Source organism: Vigna angularis, chromosome 9, assembly GCF_016808095.1.
Source record: "Vigna angularis cultivar LongXiaoDou No.4 chromosome 9, ASM1680809v1, whole genome shotgun sequence".
Classification (NCBI taxonomy): domain Eukaryota; kingdom Viridiplantae; phylum Streptophyta; class Magnoliopsida; order Fabales; family Fabaceae; genus Vigna; species Vigna angularis.
The window spans coordinates 26,446,952-26,464,028 of record NC_068978.1 but is presented as its reverse complement, the minus strand read 5'-3'; the positions used below and the strand labels follow the sequence as shown (position 1 = coordinate 26,464,028).

The window sequence follows — 17,077 nt, the reverse complement described above, 5'->3', positions numbered from 1 at the left end:
ATGAAATTCACCACTGAAATAAACCATTTAAAAAAATTATAGTAATTCAGGGGTGCAGTAAGTAGAGGCCCCATTTCTGAAACGAGGGGACGCACGCCAAATGCAACTGCGATTCCAATTTCCATGGCGGAATCTCTGTAGTAACCAGCACACAACACAGACATGCACAGTGTCTCACTCGCCAAGCATTTCCAAGACCAACCAAAACGACGCAACCGATGGCTCTTCCTCCCAAAGCCACTTTCCCTCTCTCTCTTTTCCTTCTTCTTCCTCTTCTTCTACTCTCTCTGGTTTTAACCACAACAACACAAAAAGAAGAGTTCTCGGAGGAGTTGCTGCTGAAGCCCTTGCCCGATCGCAAGATTCTCGCGCATTTCCACTTCCAAAATGAAGCTCCTCTCGACGTCGATTCGTTCGCTCGTCACCACCACCTCTTCCCCAAATCTATTTCTCAGCTGGTCCGTGCTTTCTTCTTTTTTCTTTTTTGTGATTTTTGTGAATGAAAACGTACGAATAGCTTTTAATTGTTTACATGCCTCGGGTTCGGTGGTTTTGGATGTAAGGATGCTGTTAAGTTTTTGAAAATAATGTAGATGCAAAACAATCTTCTGAGAAATATTTGAAGTCTGATGTGGGGATTCATAACCATTGGCTTAATTGTGTGTCGACATTTTCGTTTGTGCTAAATATGGAGAGATGACGGGTTTTGTTAATTGTTTCCTGAACAAGGAAAAATTATTGTTTTGGTTTCTAAGAAATATTGCTTTTTAAGTAAAAAGGGTTTGTGATAGAATGCAGAAAAGTGGGTGTAGAGTTTGGAAAAATGCGTTTTGCTATTGTCTGTATATGTTTAGGGAAGCATATATGGCTGCTCCGCTGCTGCAAGTAGTTATTGGTGGTTCTTTTTAAAGGAGAAATGTCAATGGGGAGGGAGGTAGACAAGTTTAAAGGGGAAATGAGAGATTTATCTAATGCAGTAACTATAGCACTCTTTGTCCTGCTGCAACTTGACATTTGTCTTTGAATCGACTTTTTTGTCGATATAAAATACTTGCTTGTGAAACACACTCTATATGCTTCAATAATTAGTTTTGACATATTTTTCTGATGTAAAATACGCGTTTCAGTATTTGACTGTTTCATTCATTGTTCTATATCCAGTATCCACCAATTGAACAAATAAGGAAAAAAGTTTAGGTTTGTAGATTTAAATTTTGATCGTTATTTTTTTTCTTGTATTATCATAAAATGAAACATTAATGTTTCTCTTTGCTTTTCAATTTTCATTTGTGCCATTCAGGTTTTTGTTGAGAATATGTTCTTACATTTCATTTTATCATGCATAAAAAAATGTGCTGAAGAAGGAAATTGACTATGGTTCTGACTTAAATATTATTATTCACAATAGGAATTAAGAACAAGAACCTTTACCTTCGATGAATTTATTTTAAAGGAAATCAATTATATTACGTCAAACACTAATGGACAGTCTGGGTTTTACTGTTCTAATAGTTATAGTTAAGTCTTCCTTGCTTACCCATTAGTTTTTGCTGCTTTTTGTGCTTTTACTCTGGTATCAGTAACATTCTGGTTGCTTATAAATATAGAGTTTGTCTTGAATATACTAAGTAACATGAGGATTAGTGTTTAACGGACAGGTTCAGAAGTTTCATATTAAGTCAATGGAGTTATCTTTTACATAAGGTCGATGGAACTATGATAGATGGGGTGGATTTGATCCAATATCTAGTCATAATGCAAAGCCTCCAGGAGTTGAATTGTGGGCAGTTTTTGATGTCCCTCCACATCAGGTTGATGCTTCTTGGAAAAATTTAACCCATTCACTATCAGGTCTCTTTTGTGCTTCAATCAACTTCCTGGAGTCTTCTACAACGTATTCAGCCCCTGAATGGGCATTTCAATCAGCTCTGGGTCGTTTAAGATATGGTACACTGCCACGTGAAGCTGTCTGCACTGAGAATCTTACACCCTGGTTGAAACTCCTTCCCTGTCGAGATAAAGCTGGTCTCTCTTCCTTAATGGATAGACCATCTATTTACAGAAGCTTTTACCACTCCCAGCGGTTGCACTTGACAATGTCCTCTGCTCCTTCAGATGGGTCAAGATCAGGAATTATTCTAGAACAAACACTTACAGTTGTACTCCAGCCTAATGATCAGAATGCTGATATGAACCATGTCAGCAAAGCAAAGATACAACCAAGCTGGTCCCTGAGTTCAATATTTGGAAGAAAAATCAGTGGAAGGTGTGTCCTTGCCAAGCTGAGTAATGTTTACCTTCATGCTGATAGAGGTCTAGTTGCTCAACTTGAGAATCTCCATAAGAATACTGCTCAATTTGCTAATAATGACACAGGTCCTGAAGATTATAGAGTGAACAGTGGCTTTAAATTGTCTGTTACTCCCAAAAGGGTGCATACAGAATTGGGAAAGGACTCCTCAATTCTGTATGAATACCCAATCAAAGATTACAAGGATACTGAACAATTTGATTTAGGCCTATCGTGGGAGCATCCAATTGTTTGGTCCAGTCCACATGCACCTTTTTATGCTAGTAGATTTTTGATGGGAAGTGGAAATGAAAGGGGTGCTATTGCAATATCCTTGAAATCAACAGAAATGACCCAGGGACTTGTAACCAATAATATTGAAGAGAGGTGTAAGTTGCAAGTTAATGTTCTCCAAGTTGTGCCTTGGTATGTTAAAGTATATTATCATACTTTGCAATTATTAGTTGATGAAAGACCTCGAGTACTCACAGATTTTGTTGAGAGAATGCGTGTTTCACCTTCTGAAGACAAAGTATCCCCAGGGATGATGGAGCTAGTCCTCCAATTTCCTTGTGAAATGAAGTCAGCTGTATTGAGAATAGAGTTTGACAAGGTTTGCTCAAATTCTTTACTGACATTTGTAGTTTTTCCTCTCAATATTTACCTAACTTTTTTTATCAACGTCAAACTATTTAAGTTAATGTCTGTAAGTCATCTAAAAAATGTTAATAAGGAACTCATTATGTTATACTTCCTCCATTCCAAAAATGACTGCGTTTTTAGCCACATAAAATAAGAAGTTTCAAATTGATTAAATGTCTCACTTTTCTATAGATCATTACTGTTTTTCTTCCCAATATGTACTTTCTCTTTCTTATTCAAATTAACGCATTTATAGAACGAGTGAGGTTATTTCAGCAAAACTATTCCAAAAGGCAGTATATTTATTATTGTTTTTACCAGGTATGGATAACCTTAAACTGTAGTCATTGTTGAACAGAGGGAGTATGAAAGTTAGACTGCTGTTAATAGTATATGAAAGCAGGAGGAGGAAGGAGGAAATATCAATTTGGTAATACAACCTTTTAGAAGTAGTGATGAAAGGGACTAAGCCATGCTTAACTCTGACCCTACTTGAGTATAGGTGAATTGTCCATTTAGGTTATGGGCTTCACTTAAATTGGCTAGGACAATAAAATATAAGCGCTGTTAACCCTTTCTATTTTTGGCAGCTGTGCTTAAATGGGCATGGCTGACCCGTTTATAGCATACAATGAAGCATATGACACCACGGCATAAAAGTGATACCTGTATTGCTTTTTCATAAATGTGGAATGGGAAACTACCTGTGTTATGTTCACTTAAGATCATGTTAAGATGGATGAATAGGAAATTGGTTTCTTCATATCAAAATAGATTTTGACTTGGTTTTTTTGGCCTGCATAGGGCTTCTTGCACATTGATGAATACCCTCCAGATGCCAATCAAGGATTCGACATTCCATCTGCAATAATAAGCTTTCCTGACTTCAATGCTGGTTTGCAATTTTATGATAAATCTCAAAGCAAGTCACCGCTGTTGTCTAAATTACAGGTTATTTGAATTTACACTCTTTCTTCTGATGACACTTGTACGTATAATATTCCTTTGTCATGCCTCTTACTATCCAAATCTATGATGCTGCAGGAAAAGAGTCCTGTTCTCTCTTACACAGAAGTTTTACTTGTACCCTTGACGACTCCTGATTTCAGTATGCCATATAATGTCATCACAATTACATGCACAGTTTTTGCGTTGTATTTTGGTTCTTTGGTAAATGTTCTCAGAAGACGAGTTGGAGAGGAGGAAAGACTTTTGAAAAACAAAGGTAAAAACCTCTGCTCTCTGCTCTTGCCGTGTCTGCATCTTGAGACATTAGTAAATCAATTTTTAGCAACAATGAGTAATCCTCAAGCGTGGTGCTTTTGTAATTAAAAAAGAAGTCCTACCTTCTGTTATTTATGACTGCGTGCTGTTATTACAAACTAAACATGCAAATTCAATAGCAAACTAAAGAAATGAGTAATTTTGGTAGATTAATCTACTTGAGCTTTTTTGGTTATGGTGATCCATTAATATGAATATTTATATTTCGACATTATTAAAGTGTATTTTCTGAACACAGTGCCTAAGCTGTAGAACTTCAGAGTCTGGATCTCCTAATGCCCAATGCCCAAAAGCTCCCATCCCCTCACAAATGCCAAGATTAATAGGCAACATGTCTTATTTCTATAACCAAACTAATCAATGTTGCTAATGTTTCTTGTTTTCCTACCTGTAGATGCAAGCAAAGCTGTTTTCCTTCGTCGAGTACTAACTAAATTATCTGCCAAGCTTAGAGGCAGACCATTGGAATCAACTACGTCTCCTTCATCATCATCATCATCATCCTTTGTTAGTCCAAAATTGATTCTCAGAGTATTACTGGTTGCAGGAATTGCAATTTCATGGCAATACTACTCACAATGATATCTTCCAACCCGGTAGTTTTCCGTGTACTATAGTCTGATTGCATATATTTTATGTACAATACAAGCCTTACTTCCACTTTCCTGTGTACGTGCATTCATACATGTTTTTAGTCGACCAAAACAATGTACATGAACTAATTGATTGATTATAAAAAAATTTATTCCTCTGATTTTCTACTGGTTTTAAGTAATAAAACGTGCAATACCCTTTTTTCACATTAGAGGGCACTCGTAACTCTGATGATTGGTAGTCATTGTGGTCAGGGCTTTAGTTTTATGATGGGAGTAAGTGGACATTGCTTCCGGAGGAGTCTTAAACCCAGAGGAATTTAAGAAACCTCAGTAAGCTGTCTATTTAAGGGATATCTTGGTATGATCGGAGTGGTATTGTTAGGTTCCCTTCTAAGAACCCTTCACAAACCGTCTAAAAGGCACACAACACACCCACATCCAGAAGAAAGAATGATATATTCTTGTATTGATAGTAAAAGAATACAGAGTATGTAAACTGTGAGAGCTTAACCTCCCCTCAGGAATGATAAATTCCTGTTAGACTTCTACAAAACAATCAACTAACTATTCACAGCTATTCAGTTAGCTATTTATACAAACGAATACCCACTCCTCCTAACTGCCAATACAGTAAGGTATTCCCAGTTTTATTCCTTCTCTCATGAACCCTCCAACTCCTAACAGGTATCATACCTCTTTATACGAGTGTATCTTGCAAAAGTCTCCTACCATGGTAGCAGTAACTGGCTTACACAAAGTATTGCACGTACTTATATAATGGAACTTGCATACTGGGCATGTTAAGAGGTGGTGTACCCTCCATGGCTGCTGTTAACACTTATACGTCAATGACATAAAAAAGTTCTACGAATTATAGGAAAATGGTCGAATCCTCTAGTTCATTCCGGATTGAAGGTCTGTCCACAAGGGGATTCACTGACTGAAGAGATCACCATCCTTCAAGCACACTTGTTTAGGCCGGCATGACTGGTGGGATATTCCATCATTTGTCATAATTTCCCAAGTAAAGACCATAAATAAACCCTTGTTGTCTTTCACCGCACATTAGACATATTTTATAACTATTATCTCACGATTGGCATTTGCAGCGATAAATCGAACATGTTTTTCCTGATCTAGCAAGCCAATTAAGAGGTATACACAGTTTATTACACTTTGTTTGAAATGGAAGTTCAAAATAACTGAGTCAACATGAGAGCACTTTTTACCCTATATTGAGCATCTATCTCGTTAATGTGGCATGAAAGCTCAATATTATTTTGGTCAGCTCTTCAAAGCAAACAACCAGAATGAGATATCATTTTCAGATGCCCAAATGAATCAAAACGCTATGCTATTGATTTAGGACCAACTGACTTTTACTCAGAAGATTATAAGTTTTATGTTTATGCAAGTTAGGGATATTAAAGTTTTGGTTCATGGAACTTTTCGAAGAGATTAGGTTGCCAATAATTCTTTATTCCCAATTCTTGAGCAAGAAATATGATTTTCCTAGCGCTCGGAAGGTTCAATCATGTCATCCTGCCTATCATACATATAAACAAATGTACAGTTATTGTTTACCAAAAAGGGCAAAAAATGAAGAGAAAAGCTAACTAACAACGAAATGGCAAATGTGCACTATACTTTGTTCTTTTTTTTTACCCAATGAGACATAATTTATCTAATTCTTTTGTAGTTAGCTGCCACAATTGCCTCGTCTTCTCGTATCCGCTTCAGATTCTTACGTGCAGAAGCTTCAGATTCTTACTTGCATAGCTGCACGTAAACTGGTTGCGTGCAATGCTCCTAGAGTGGTCATCAATTTTATCTCCAATATCTGAGAAGAGTCCATTAAATGTGTTAGTGTAGTAGAGGCAGTCGTAGACAGATAAGAGATTTTTCTTAGGAAGGGATGGGGGAAGGCAATGCCATAAAATGTAATGAATGCTGAACTTGCCTGACTTGTCCTCATCTATTTTTAGTTTCTTGAATAGGTTGACATCTTCCCATAGTTGCTTTCTCTTGCAGCTTTGGCCTACTTAAGATCTAAAAGAGAGAAAAAAATGTTTCTCAAAGTTCTTATTTCATTTCTACTCTTAAGCTTACATTTATAGAACTAGAGAGAGTGCTCTCTAGTTGTAACACACTTAACACAACTCACACACAACTCATACACACTCACACACAGCTCATACACAGCTCATACCCACTCACACATAAACCAATAATTCTAACACTCCCCCTCAAGCTGGAGCATACAAATTGTATGTGCCAAGCTTGGAACAAATAAACTCAATCTGAGGTCCCCTTAATGACTTAGTCAACATATCTGCGAGTTGGTCATTTGATCCAACAAACTCAGTACATATTTCTTTTGACAATAACTTTTCCCGAACAAAATGACAATCAATTTCTATATGTTTGGTTCTCTCGTGAAACACTGGATTTGATGCAATGTGAAGAGCAGCTTGGTTATCACAATACATCTTCATACTCTGGATGTCACAGAAGTTAAGTTCTTGAAGGAACTGCTTTACCCATATAAGTTCACATGTTAATGAAGCCATTGCCCTATATTCAGCTTCAGCTGTTGATCGAGCCACTACATTTTGTTTCTTACTTTTCCATGAGATAATGTTTCCTCCAAGGAAAACACAATATCCAGTAGTAGATCGTCTATCAATAGGAGAACCTGCCCAATCAGCATCACAATATCCTGATACCTGAAGGCTTCCTTTTTCTTCATATAACAGCCCTTGCCCAGGAGCCTTTTTTACATACCTTAGAATGCGAATGATAGCATTCCAATGGCCAACACATGGAGCTTGCATGAACTGACTAACCACTCCAACTGCAAAAGATAGATCCGGCCTTGTAATAGTAAGATAGATTAGTTTCCCAACTAGCCTCCTATATCTCTCTGGGTCGGAGAATAACTCACCTTCTTCTGTTGTCAATTTTTGATTTGGATCCATAGGGCTATCAACCGGTCTACAATCAATCATGCCTGTTTCTTGCAAAATATCCAGAGCATACTTCCTTTGGGAGATTACAACTCCATCTTTTGACTGAGCTACTTCAATGCCTAGGAAGTATTTGAGGCTCCCAAGATCCTTGGTTTGGAAATGTCTACACAAATACTCCTTCAGTTGAGATATTCCAGCAATATCATTTCCTGTAATAACTATATCATCAACATATACTATCAAGTAAACACATTTCCCTAGAGATGAATGATAATAAAAGACTGAATGATCTGCTTCACTGCGTCGTAGCCCAAATTTTTGAACAATGGAGCTAAACTTTCCAAACCAAGCACGTGGTGATTGCTTGAGCCCATATAGAGATCGGTTCAATTTACAAACCATACGAGACTCCCCCTGAGCAACAAACCCAGGAGGTTGCTCCATATAAACCTCTTCCTCAAGATCACCATGGAGAAAGGCATTTTTGATATCCAATTGATGAAGCGGCCAATGACGAATGGCTGCCATTGCAAAGAACAATCGAATGGTAGTCATCTTTGCCACAGGAGAGAAGGTATCACAATAATCAAGACCATAAACCTGAGTGTACCCTTTTGCAACCAGTCGAGCTTTGAGTCTATCAATGTCACCATTAGGACCGACTTTAATTGCATATACCCATCGACAACCAACAGCCTTTTTGCCTGGGGGAAGTGACACAAGCTCCCAAGTATGACTGTGGTCAAGAGCCTGCATTTCTTCAATCATGGCGTGTCGCCATCCAGGATGATCAAGTGCTTCCTTCACAGTTTTAGGAATAACCACAGGAGACACTGAGGATAAAAGTGAATAAAAGGAGGGCGACACTCTGTGATAACTAAGAAAATTATAAATGGGATGAGGATTTCGAGTGGAACGATTACCTTTTCTGAGAGCAATGGGCCAACCAAAATCATCTTCACCAGGAGGCGTGACAGGAGATGGTGACGAAGAAGAATCTGAAGAAGGAGATCCACCATTTTCTGGAAGAGGATTATCCATCGGGGTACTGTGTCGAAGGTTATCAGTATGTGGAGAGGAAAGTTCGAGAGGACCTTGGGTATTACTTGGATTGACTGAGGTATTTGAGATATTAGACTCAACTACTGGAATAGGAAGTACCTGTTGGAGGATATGAACATCTTGAACAGATGGAGAGAAGAAAGGTGTCTGTTCAAAGAAGGTAACATTAGCAGACATGTAGTATTTCTTGGTTTCAGGAGAGTAACATCGATACCCTTTTTGAAGTCGAGAATAGCCCAAAAAGACACATTTGATCGCACGAGCAGAGAGCTTGTCAAGTCCCGGAGACATGTCATGAACAAAACAAACACAACCAAAGACTCGAGGAGAGGTGTGAAAGAGAGGGTTATTGGGAAAGAGAACGGAGAAAGGAACTTTATTATTGAGAGAGGAGGAGGGCATTCTATTAATAAGAAAACATGCAGTTAAGATGGCATCCCCCCAGTGATGAATAGGAATGTGAGCATTAAGCAAAAGAGTACGAGCCGTTTCAACCAAGTGTCTATTTTTTCTTTCGGCTATACCATTTTGCTGGGGTGTATGAGGACAAGTGGACTGATGCAAAATACCATGGGAGCTAAGAAGTGAAGAAAAAGTTGATGAGAAATACTCTTTAGCATTATCACTTCTTAAGACTTTAATTACTTGGCCAAATTGGTTTTTGATTTCATTCAAAAAGGATGTGAAAATAGGTAACAATTCAGAGCGATCTTTCATCAGATAAACCCAAGTACATCTAGAATACTCATCAATAAAGGTAACAAAATACCGAAAACCAAAAGAAGAGACGCGACTAGGTCCCCAGACATCAGAATGAATAATAGAAAAACTAGAAGTACACATTGATTGAGATCTTTTAGGGAAGACAGATCTAACATGTTTTCCTAGTTGACAGGACTCACATTCTAAAGTTTGAAGACCACTAAGTTCAGGACACATCTTTTTTAATTTTGACAAGTTAGGATGGCCAAACCGATCATGTAACACTTTAGGGGGAAGAGCGGCAACACAAGATACCCGTGGACGAAATCCAAAATGGTATAAACCTCCAGCTTCATATCCTTCTCCAATCTGTCTCCCCGAGCCACGCTCCCATGAATTTGGACCTGCCATGGATTGAGAAATGCAAGCTGTGGATGTGCTTGAGGACTGAGATGATTGTGCCAAGCTGTTAGACTTTAAGCGCAGATACTCTTGATACTCTTCCTCAGTAAACTTGGAGTTGGAAGTGGAAGTTTCAGCCTGAGAGATATTGGCGGTTTTTGAAGGAAAGCCATGCAAGGAGTAGCAGTTTTCTTGGGTGTGACCCATCCTGTTACAGTAAGAGCATTGACGTCCCCGACCTCCACGTCCTCCACGTCCTCCTCCTCTAGTTCCACGTCCTCTTCCTCGCGTGGCAACCATGACAGATGGTTCTATTGTTTCATGAGTTTCCTGAGACTGAGGCACAGGAACACGAAGAAGACGTGTGGTCAAGGCTTCCAAGGAAGGGACTTCATGATTTGTCAGAAGTTGATCTCTGATGTGATTCAAATCTGGATGCAAAGCACGTAGGATCATTACCATATAATACTGGTCAAGCTTCTTTTTGATATCTTCTGAAGATTCCAAGAACATTCTCAATTCTTCCACAGTTGCTTGGGCTTCCGTCATGAAGGAGACCATATCATGGTCTGTCATTTTGAGACAGGCGAGCTTGTTTGCGGTATCATAGAGACGTTGAATATCATTAGCATAAATGCTTTGGGCTTTCTTCCAAAAGGTGTGACATGTCTTGAAGGCTCTAAGAGATATCAAAAGTCGGGGTTCCACAGATTGCCACAATAGGGCACACAGTTGAAAATCAGCTTGTTTCCATTGTTCAACTTTGTCAGAAGGTACTTGACTCTCATCCTGCTCAAGGTGGTCATAACGTCCTTGACCAAGGAACCACATTTCTACAGCAGCAGACCAAGACATATAATTCTTTCCATTTAGCTTTTCGGAAGTGATTGAGGGACTTCCAGAGAAAGAAAGAGCACTTCCAGATGCCATTTTTCAAAGAAAGAATAAGAAAAACCGTGTAGGACCCGAAAACCCTAGAGGGTTTCTTAAGGATTTCTTAAAGAGAAGCTTCTAGACCCACTAAAGTAAGATTTTGAGGGTCAGAACGGACAGAGGAGCTGAGGACGACAGCTATGGAGGTGGCGCAGAGACTTTCCGGTGAGCAGATGGCGGCGCGTGGGCAGCACGCGCTTGTTCGCAGCGCACAAAGCGGCGGCGCGTGACGGAGCGTGGAGGAGAATCAGGCGAACCCACCGGTGGGGTTGGCTTTCGCGTGAAGAGGCGAACCAGATCCAGTGGTCGCCGGACGGAACTGTGACGGCGGACGGCGGCGTACGGCGGCGTATGGCGGCAGACGGCGGCGGACGGCGGCGAACAGATACCTGGATGGCGGATAACCAAGTTGAAGAACTTGAAACTGCAGTTGACAGCTGCAGATAGTGGCGAGACAGCCGCAGACAATGACTAACGACACCGGACAGGTGCGACCAGCAGTGACAGTGCTAGTGGACAACACACGGAAACCAGAGCAGGATGAACCCGCTCTGATACCAACTTAAGATCTAAAAGAGAGAAAAAAATGTTTCTCAAAGTTCTTATTTCATTTCTACTCTTAAGCTTACATTTATAGAACTAGAGAGAGTGCTCTCTAGTTGTAACACACTTAACACACTCACACACAGCTCATACACACTCACACACAGCTCATACCCACTCACACATAAACCAATAATTCTAACAAGCCTTTCAGAATCTCGCCTTTTGAAAAATGCAAAGAAAAGTATAGTAAAAATCTTCAACACACAGAATAGCTTGAAGATAGATAGGTGTTAACAGAATTGTAAAATGATATTTATAATGTTTAATTAAGTTTTAAGTCTCTCATAAATTTGTGTATTTTTAATTGAGTTTTAGATATTCAATTTTTATATTTTTCAATTAAATCTGTCATTTAATCTTTTCATAATTGGATGACATAATTATTATTTTATTTCCCCCTATTGTTTCTTTGTACTCAATTGTTAAAAATATGAGATTCATCTTGCTTCTTTATGATTAATATTAAATAGATTCGTCTTGCTTCTTTATGATTAATATCCATGTCTTAAACAATATAAAATTTTATGATTAATATAAAATAGTAATAGGTGAATTTTATTATTTCATTATTGTTTTACATTAACACGAACAAATAAGATAACACTCAGCTCCCAATTAAAGTAAGGACTCAAATGAAAATATACTTATTTATTAGGTTTAATATTTTATTTTGTCCTAAGTTTCTCTAAAAAATATCAAATTAGTCCATCTTTAAAAAGTGCATCAACTAGGTCCTCACTTAACAAAATTTATATCAATGAAATTTCTTTCGTTAAATTCGTACAAACGACGTTAATTATTTTTTTCTTTCGTTTACTTTTTTTGTCCAACACAAGTTTTGTCAGATTTTACTTAGGTTTAATACCCAATTTTGTCCCCAGTCTCGTTGGCAAATCTCAATTTAATCCCTCGTTACAAAAGTGTTTGAAATAGGATCTTACTTTTAAATTTTTGAGTCAAATTAGTCTCTTTCGTTAAATATAACCAAACGGAATTAAGAGAGTGATTATCTGGCATAATGCATTGTAACGTGTCATTTTTATATTATTTTTATATTTGTCAAAGGTTGAGCTGGATATTATCATTTTTAAATTGTGAAAAATTATATTGTCTGTTACTCCGGTCGCCCCACTTTCATCACATTGCAGCCACCACCCACTCCCTTTTCGCCTCTGCTTCCGTTCGGCCTCCCTTACATGACGTTCCCTGAATTTGTCCTGGGAAGATGGGACAACCAAATTTTGTCTTTGATTCACTTCCGAATTTGGGAACCTTCTCTTTCAGCTTCCCCTAAATCCAAACCTAGAAAATTTCTAAACCTAGACAGATCTTCTTCCCACCGAAAGTGTAGTGGCCGTGGGTGAGGTGGCCGCCGGAGGGGAGATCCAAACCCATGATGCGGTCGTGGGGCTGGAGCAGTGCAGTGTAGGCGGCGAAGTTGGCCGGAGAACCAGAGTGGGGTTGGACGTTGATGCCCCACCAGGAGGGATCGAGATGGAAGGCCTCGAGGGTGCGGGAACGGCACAGGTTCTCAATCTGATTTGCAGCTTTGATTGGTGGCTATGGAGGTGCTCTGTGAGTTTGGGGTTTGGGTGAACGGAGGTGATGAAGTATTTGTATGTGGAGTGATGAATGAGTTTGGAATTTGTGGAGGTGGGGGAGACATACGGACGGAGAAGGGAGAGAACTTCCCGCCTGCGACGAACGACGGAGGAGGAGAGATTTCGCCTCGACTGGCGATGGCTCCAGTGGCTCGCGGCTGCCAATCGGGTGGAGGTTTGGACGTGCGATGAAGACGAACCCCTCCCTGGGTTGCCGGTGTCGAAGAGAGCAGATGGGATCGGAGAAGCAGTGGCACGGTGGCTGGAGTTGACGAAGCAATGGCGTGGAAGAGGCGCGGTGGCCGGTTTGGCGGAGGGCTTTTCGCGGTAGACAGAAGGAGAGTGTGTCGGCCTCGCGCGTGAAGAAGAGAAGGCAGCAGAAGAGGCGCGAAAGAGGCGCGGTGGCCAGTTTGGCAGAGGGCTGGATCTGGATCTGTTCCCCAATTAAAAAATCATTTCTGAATAAAATCCTTTCTTCCCTAATTTATTTCCTAATTAACCAACACACGTAAGCACATTTTTTGACACGTAATCAATAAGCAGTGCCACATCATTAATCTATTAACTCCGTTTAGTTATACTTAACGGAAGGGACTATTTTGACTAAAAAATTTAAAAGTAAGAACCAATTTCAAACATTTTTTTAAAGAGGGACTAAATTGAGATTTGCAAACCAAACTAGGGACAAAATTGGGTATTAAACCTTTTACTTAATATACATTTTAATATAAATTCTTTATAGAACTTTTTTAACCATTTTTTTTTCTAATCCCCATAATAACCTTTTAGTTTCATTGAAATTGGTCCAATAAATCGGGTAAGGTGATTGCCCTAAGAGAAAATTGAAAATATTAAAATAATGATAAAGAGTGACAATTTTATATTTATTATATGTATAATACATAGGTAAAATAAAAGAATAATTTTTTTTATTTTAAAAAAAGAATAAAAAATAAGGAAAGATAATATCTAATGTAAAAAAATTATGTGTTAAAAATATTATTTTTCAAAATCTTTTTATTATTATTTTTACCTTTTAGAATTTTTATTTTTATGTGTTTATGTATATATTAAAAACACACATAACTATTTTGAAATTTTAACATATTAATTAAAGTCTTTAATAAAATAAAGATCTCCTCTTGTTGTTCCTTTCTTTCTGTTAAGTGATAAATAATCTTTTTGACTTCTTAAATTAGAACATAAGTTTAAGAGAGTGTAGAGTAATTTATAAAAAGCAAAGAATATTACAAATCCTAAGAGTGCAAATCAAACATGTCATATTTTTATAATTGCTATAGACGATAATCATTTATTTGATTTAAAAAACAATTTGTACAACATATATGACTATCGAATACGATACATCCTTAAAGACTGTTGGGCGATGATTTTGGCAGTGGAAGGATTCCGTTGAAAGATGATATCATAACCATCAGTCATGTTCCATTTCTTCAACAAATAGTTGCCAAAAAGCTGCACCAGCACATGGTTCCCTCTGGCTAGCGCTGCTGTATACCCATTTGTAAAGGTGGATAGAAGTTCACGTTGAGTATAAGGTGGAAGAGTAGATGTGGATCTAAAGGAGAAGAGAGTTGAAAGTGGTGTGAGGGAGTGTAGATGAGTTGGTAGAAGTAAGTGTTTCAACCCTTTATAATGAGAAGAGAAGGAGTAGAAAAGTAGAGAGAATGGCCGTGAGGTGGAAGCGAGAGAAGTGAAGGTTTTATGTATGGGAGTGTGATTTTAGATGAGTGGGTATTTAGGTGATGGAAAAGAGAAAGAGGAGAGGAGTTTAGTGGTTTCTGGAGTTTAAGAAGGAAGGAGATGAATGAAGGAAGGCATCGTAACAGAGAGAGCAAGGGGTTGGTTTTATGTTTGTAGGAGAGAGGAGAGTGTATCGAAAAAGCAAGGAAAAATATGGAGAGAGAAAATTGTAAAATGGGATTATTAAAGTTTTGTTCTTGATCTTTAAAAGAAAGAAGGTGGCTTGGACTGGAAAAATTAGATTCAAGTGAGTAGAGAGAAGAATGGAAAGTAAAGAAGAGTATGCATGGGAGGTAGGGGCTACATGAGTGATATGCGAAGAGAGAGTATTTGAGTGATATGGGAGGAGAGAGTATTTAAAGTACTGACAAAAATCTGTATTGTACAGGAAAATAAAAAAAAAAGTAAAAGAGAAAGAAAAATAGTTAACGCCATTATATTGATTTAACGGAAAAGATTTTATTGATATAAATTTTATTAAGTGACAACATAATTGACGCACTTTTTAAAGAATGGACTAATTTGACATTTTCGAACGAGAAACTTGACATAAAATAGGATATTAAACATATTTATTAATAAAACCTACTTATAATTATGGAACTGAATTATGTACCTCAGCTGCTCTCTTTCAACTTTTTATTCTTGATCAAGTTGATAGCTTCCAGTTGAATTCCTTTAATGTTAACAGCATTCTCACTTTCTATCATCTTGCCAATCCCATTTTGAAAATCTAGTGAGTCATGTCCTCCTAATCATCACAACCATATTTAGCTAAGGAAAATTACATCATTCTTAAACAAAGCACACATCCTATTTAGAAAATATAAATAACAGAAAGGAATAAAATTGAAAAAATATAATTGACTAAGCATGTTCAGGAACACACATGGAAAACTAGGTAAAACCCCAATTACAATACCTTAATGAAATACAATAAATTACCAACATTCAAATCAAAACATGTAATTTGCGTCAGTAACAGAAACCATAGTTTGAATTCTGAAAAATTAGAAAGAAGAAGAAAGTGAAAGTGAAGAGACATACGCTTGAGTCCTACTTTGCAGAGCTTGCCAGTGACGAGAAGAGCATCACATTGGTCTCTGCCAGTGGGCAAGCCTTTGGAGGAGAAGAAAGAGAGAAGAGAGTTCCAAGTGAGGGAGGAAGCTATGAGGTCCACTCCTCTGCTGATGAAGTGACCGTTCAGCCTCAGTGTTGATGGATCAAGCCCAAAGGCCCGCGAAATGGAGCCCAAGTCGATTCTCTGGTCCTCCCACACCACCACTTGGGCCATCTTCGAGAGAGAGGGGCATAGCAGCTTTATGGTTATCTCTGTGGGTTTCTTCCCTGTCCCTGACATCCACACACAGCACAACAATGGCAAACAAAAGTAAACAGTGTTTGTGATTCTGCAAGAGAATCAGAAGGTACTGTTCTTTGTAGCTTTTAAGTTTGGATCAGGCTGGGATGCAAAATCATCATTCATGATCATGCCTATGAGCTATTCCTTTCTTTTCATTTCCAGAACTTACCATTACTGTGAGTCTTTCTCGAACTGTCTATAATAATACCCACAATGGGATGGGTTTTTCTGCATCTGTCATTGGGCCCTGTGACATGTATTGGGCCTTAATGCAATTTATTCATGGGAAGTGGTATTTTTAACCTGGGTTTCTTCTTGTACCACCATGGAAGCCTTTAAAAAGTTGAAAATGTCCACACTTTAGATTTTAGATTTATGAAATTTGTATACATTCTCCCACATATATAATTTACAATTTGAAGATATAGTTTGAAGATATAGTTTAGGTTTTATTATTCCATACTTTTGAATTTTGTAAATAAAAATATATTTTAAATTGTATAATTTAAAATATATTTTTGGATTAGGTAATTTGAGAATATAATTCATATTTTATAGCATATATTTTTGAATTATGAAATTTAAAATATATTTTTAATTCATGCAATAACATAATTAAATTGTATAATTTAGAATCATGGTTGGATTACATAATTTAAAACTATATTTCATAATATATAATCTAAAATACTTTTGTGCATTATGTAATTTAAAATATATTTTTTAATTTTAAAATATTTTAAATTATATAATTTATAATATATTTTAAAACTATCCAATCCAAAATATATTATTAAATTATAAATTATATAATTCAAAATAATTTATTAAGTTATATAACAGTGAAGACATTCTATGTTTAA

General features: G+C 37.6%; 1 protein-coding gene and 1 pseudogene across 5 annotated transcripts; one reads left to right on the top strand and one right to left on the bottom strand.

Moving 5' to 3' along the window:
• Positions 1-53: 53 nt before the first annotated feature.
• LOC108347448 (GPI transamidase component GPI16-like) lies at positions 54-6,645 on the top strand (annotated as a pseudogene).
• LOC108347449 (uncharacterized) lies at positions 5,226-16,571 on the bottom strand. 5 transcript variants are annotated; one of them, XR_001833892.2, is made up of 4 exons: positions 15,899-16,571; positions 15,468-15,602; positions 6,478-6,861; positions 5,226-6,354 (listed from the first exon to the last, which is right to left on the bottom strand). XR_001833892.2 is itself a non-coding variant. In XM_052868219.1 (3 exons), the coding sequence occupies exons 1-2, from the start codon at positions 16,209-16,211 to the stop codon at positions 15,469-15,471; spliced, it is 447 nt and encodes a 148-aa protein (XP_052724179.1). In that variant the 5' UTR covers positions 16,212-16,418; the 3' UTR covers positions 14,391-15,079; position 15,468. The 5 variants fall into 5 exon arrangements, 2 of the variants coding, with proteins under 2 accessions (XP_052724179.1, XP_052724178.1); XR_008245185.1 differs by lacking the exon at positions 5,226-6,354 and having other exon boundaries at positions 6,587-6,652; positions 15,899-16,559; XR_001833893.2 differs by lacking the exons at positions 5,226-6,354; positions 6,478-6,861 and adding an exon at positions 11,629-11,645 and having other exon boundaries at positions 15,899-16,558.
• Positions 16,572-17,077: the final 506 nt, after the last annotated feature.

Bases quoted from the DNA above. Each gene is read 5' to 3' on its own strand.
- LOC108347449 (XM_052868219.1), bottom strand. From the start codon at position 16,211: ATGTCAGGGACAGGGAAGAAACCCACAGAGATAACCATAAAGCTGCTA. The intron at 15,603-15,898 runs GTATGTCTCTTC...TGTGATGATTAG, and splicing joins CTGCAAAGTAGGACTCAAGC to GAGGACATGACTCACTAGAT.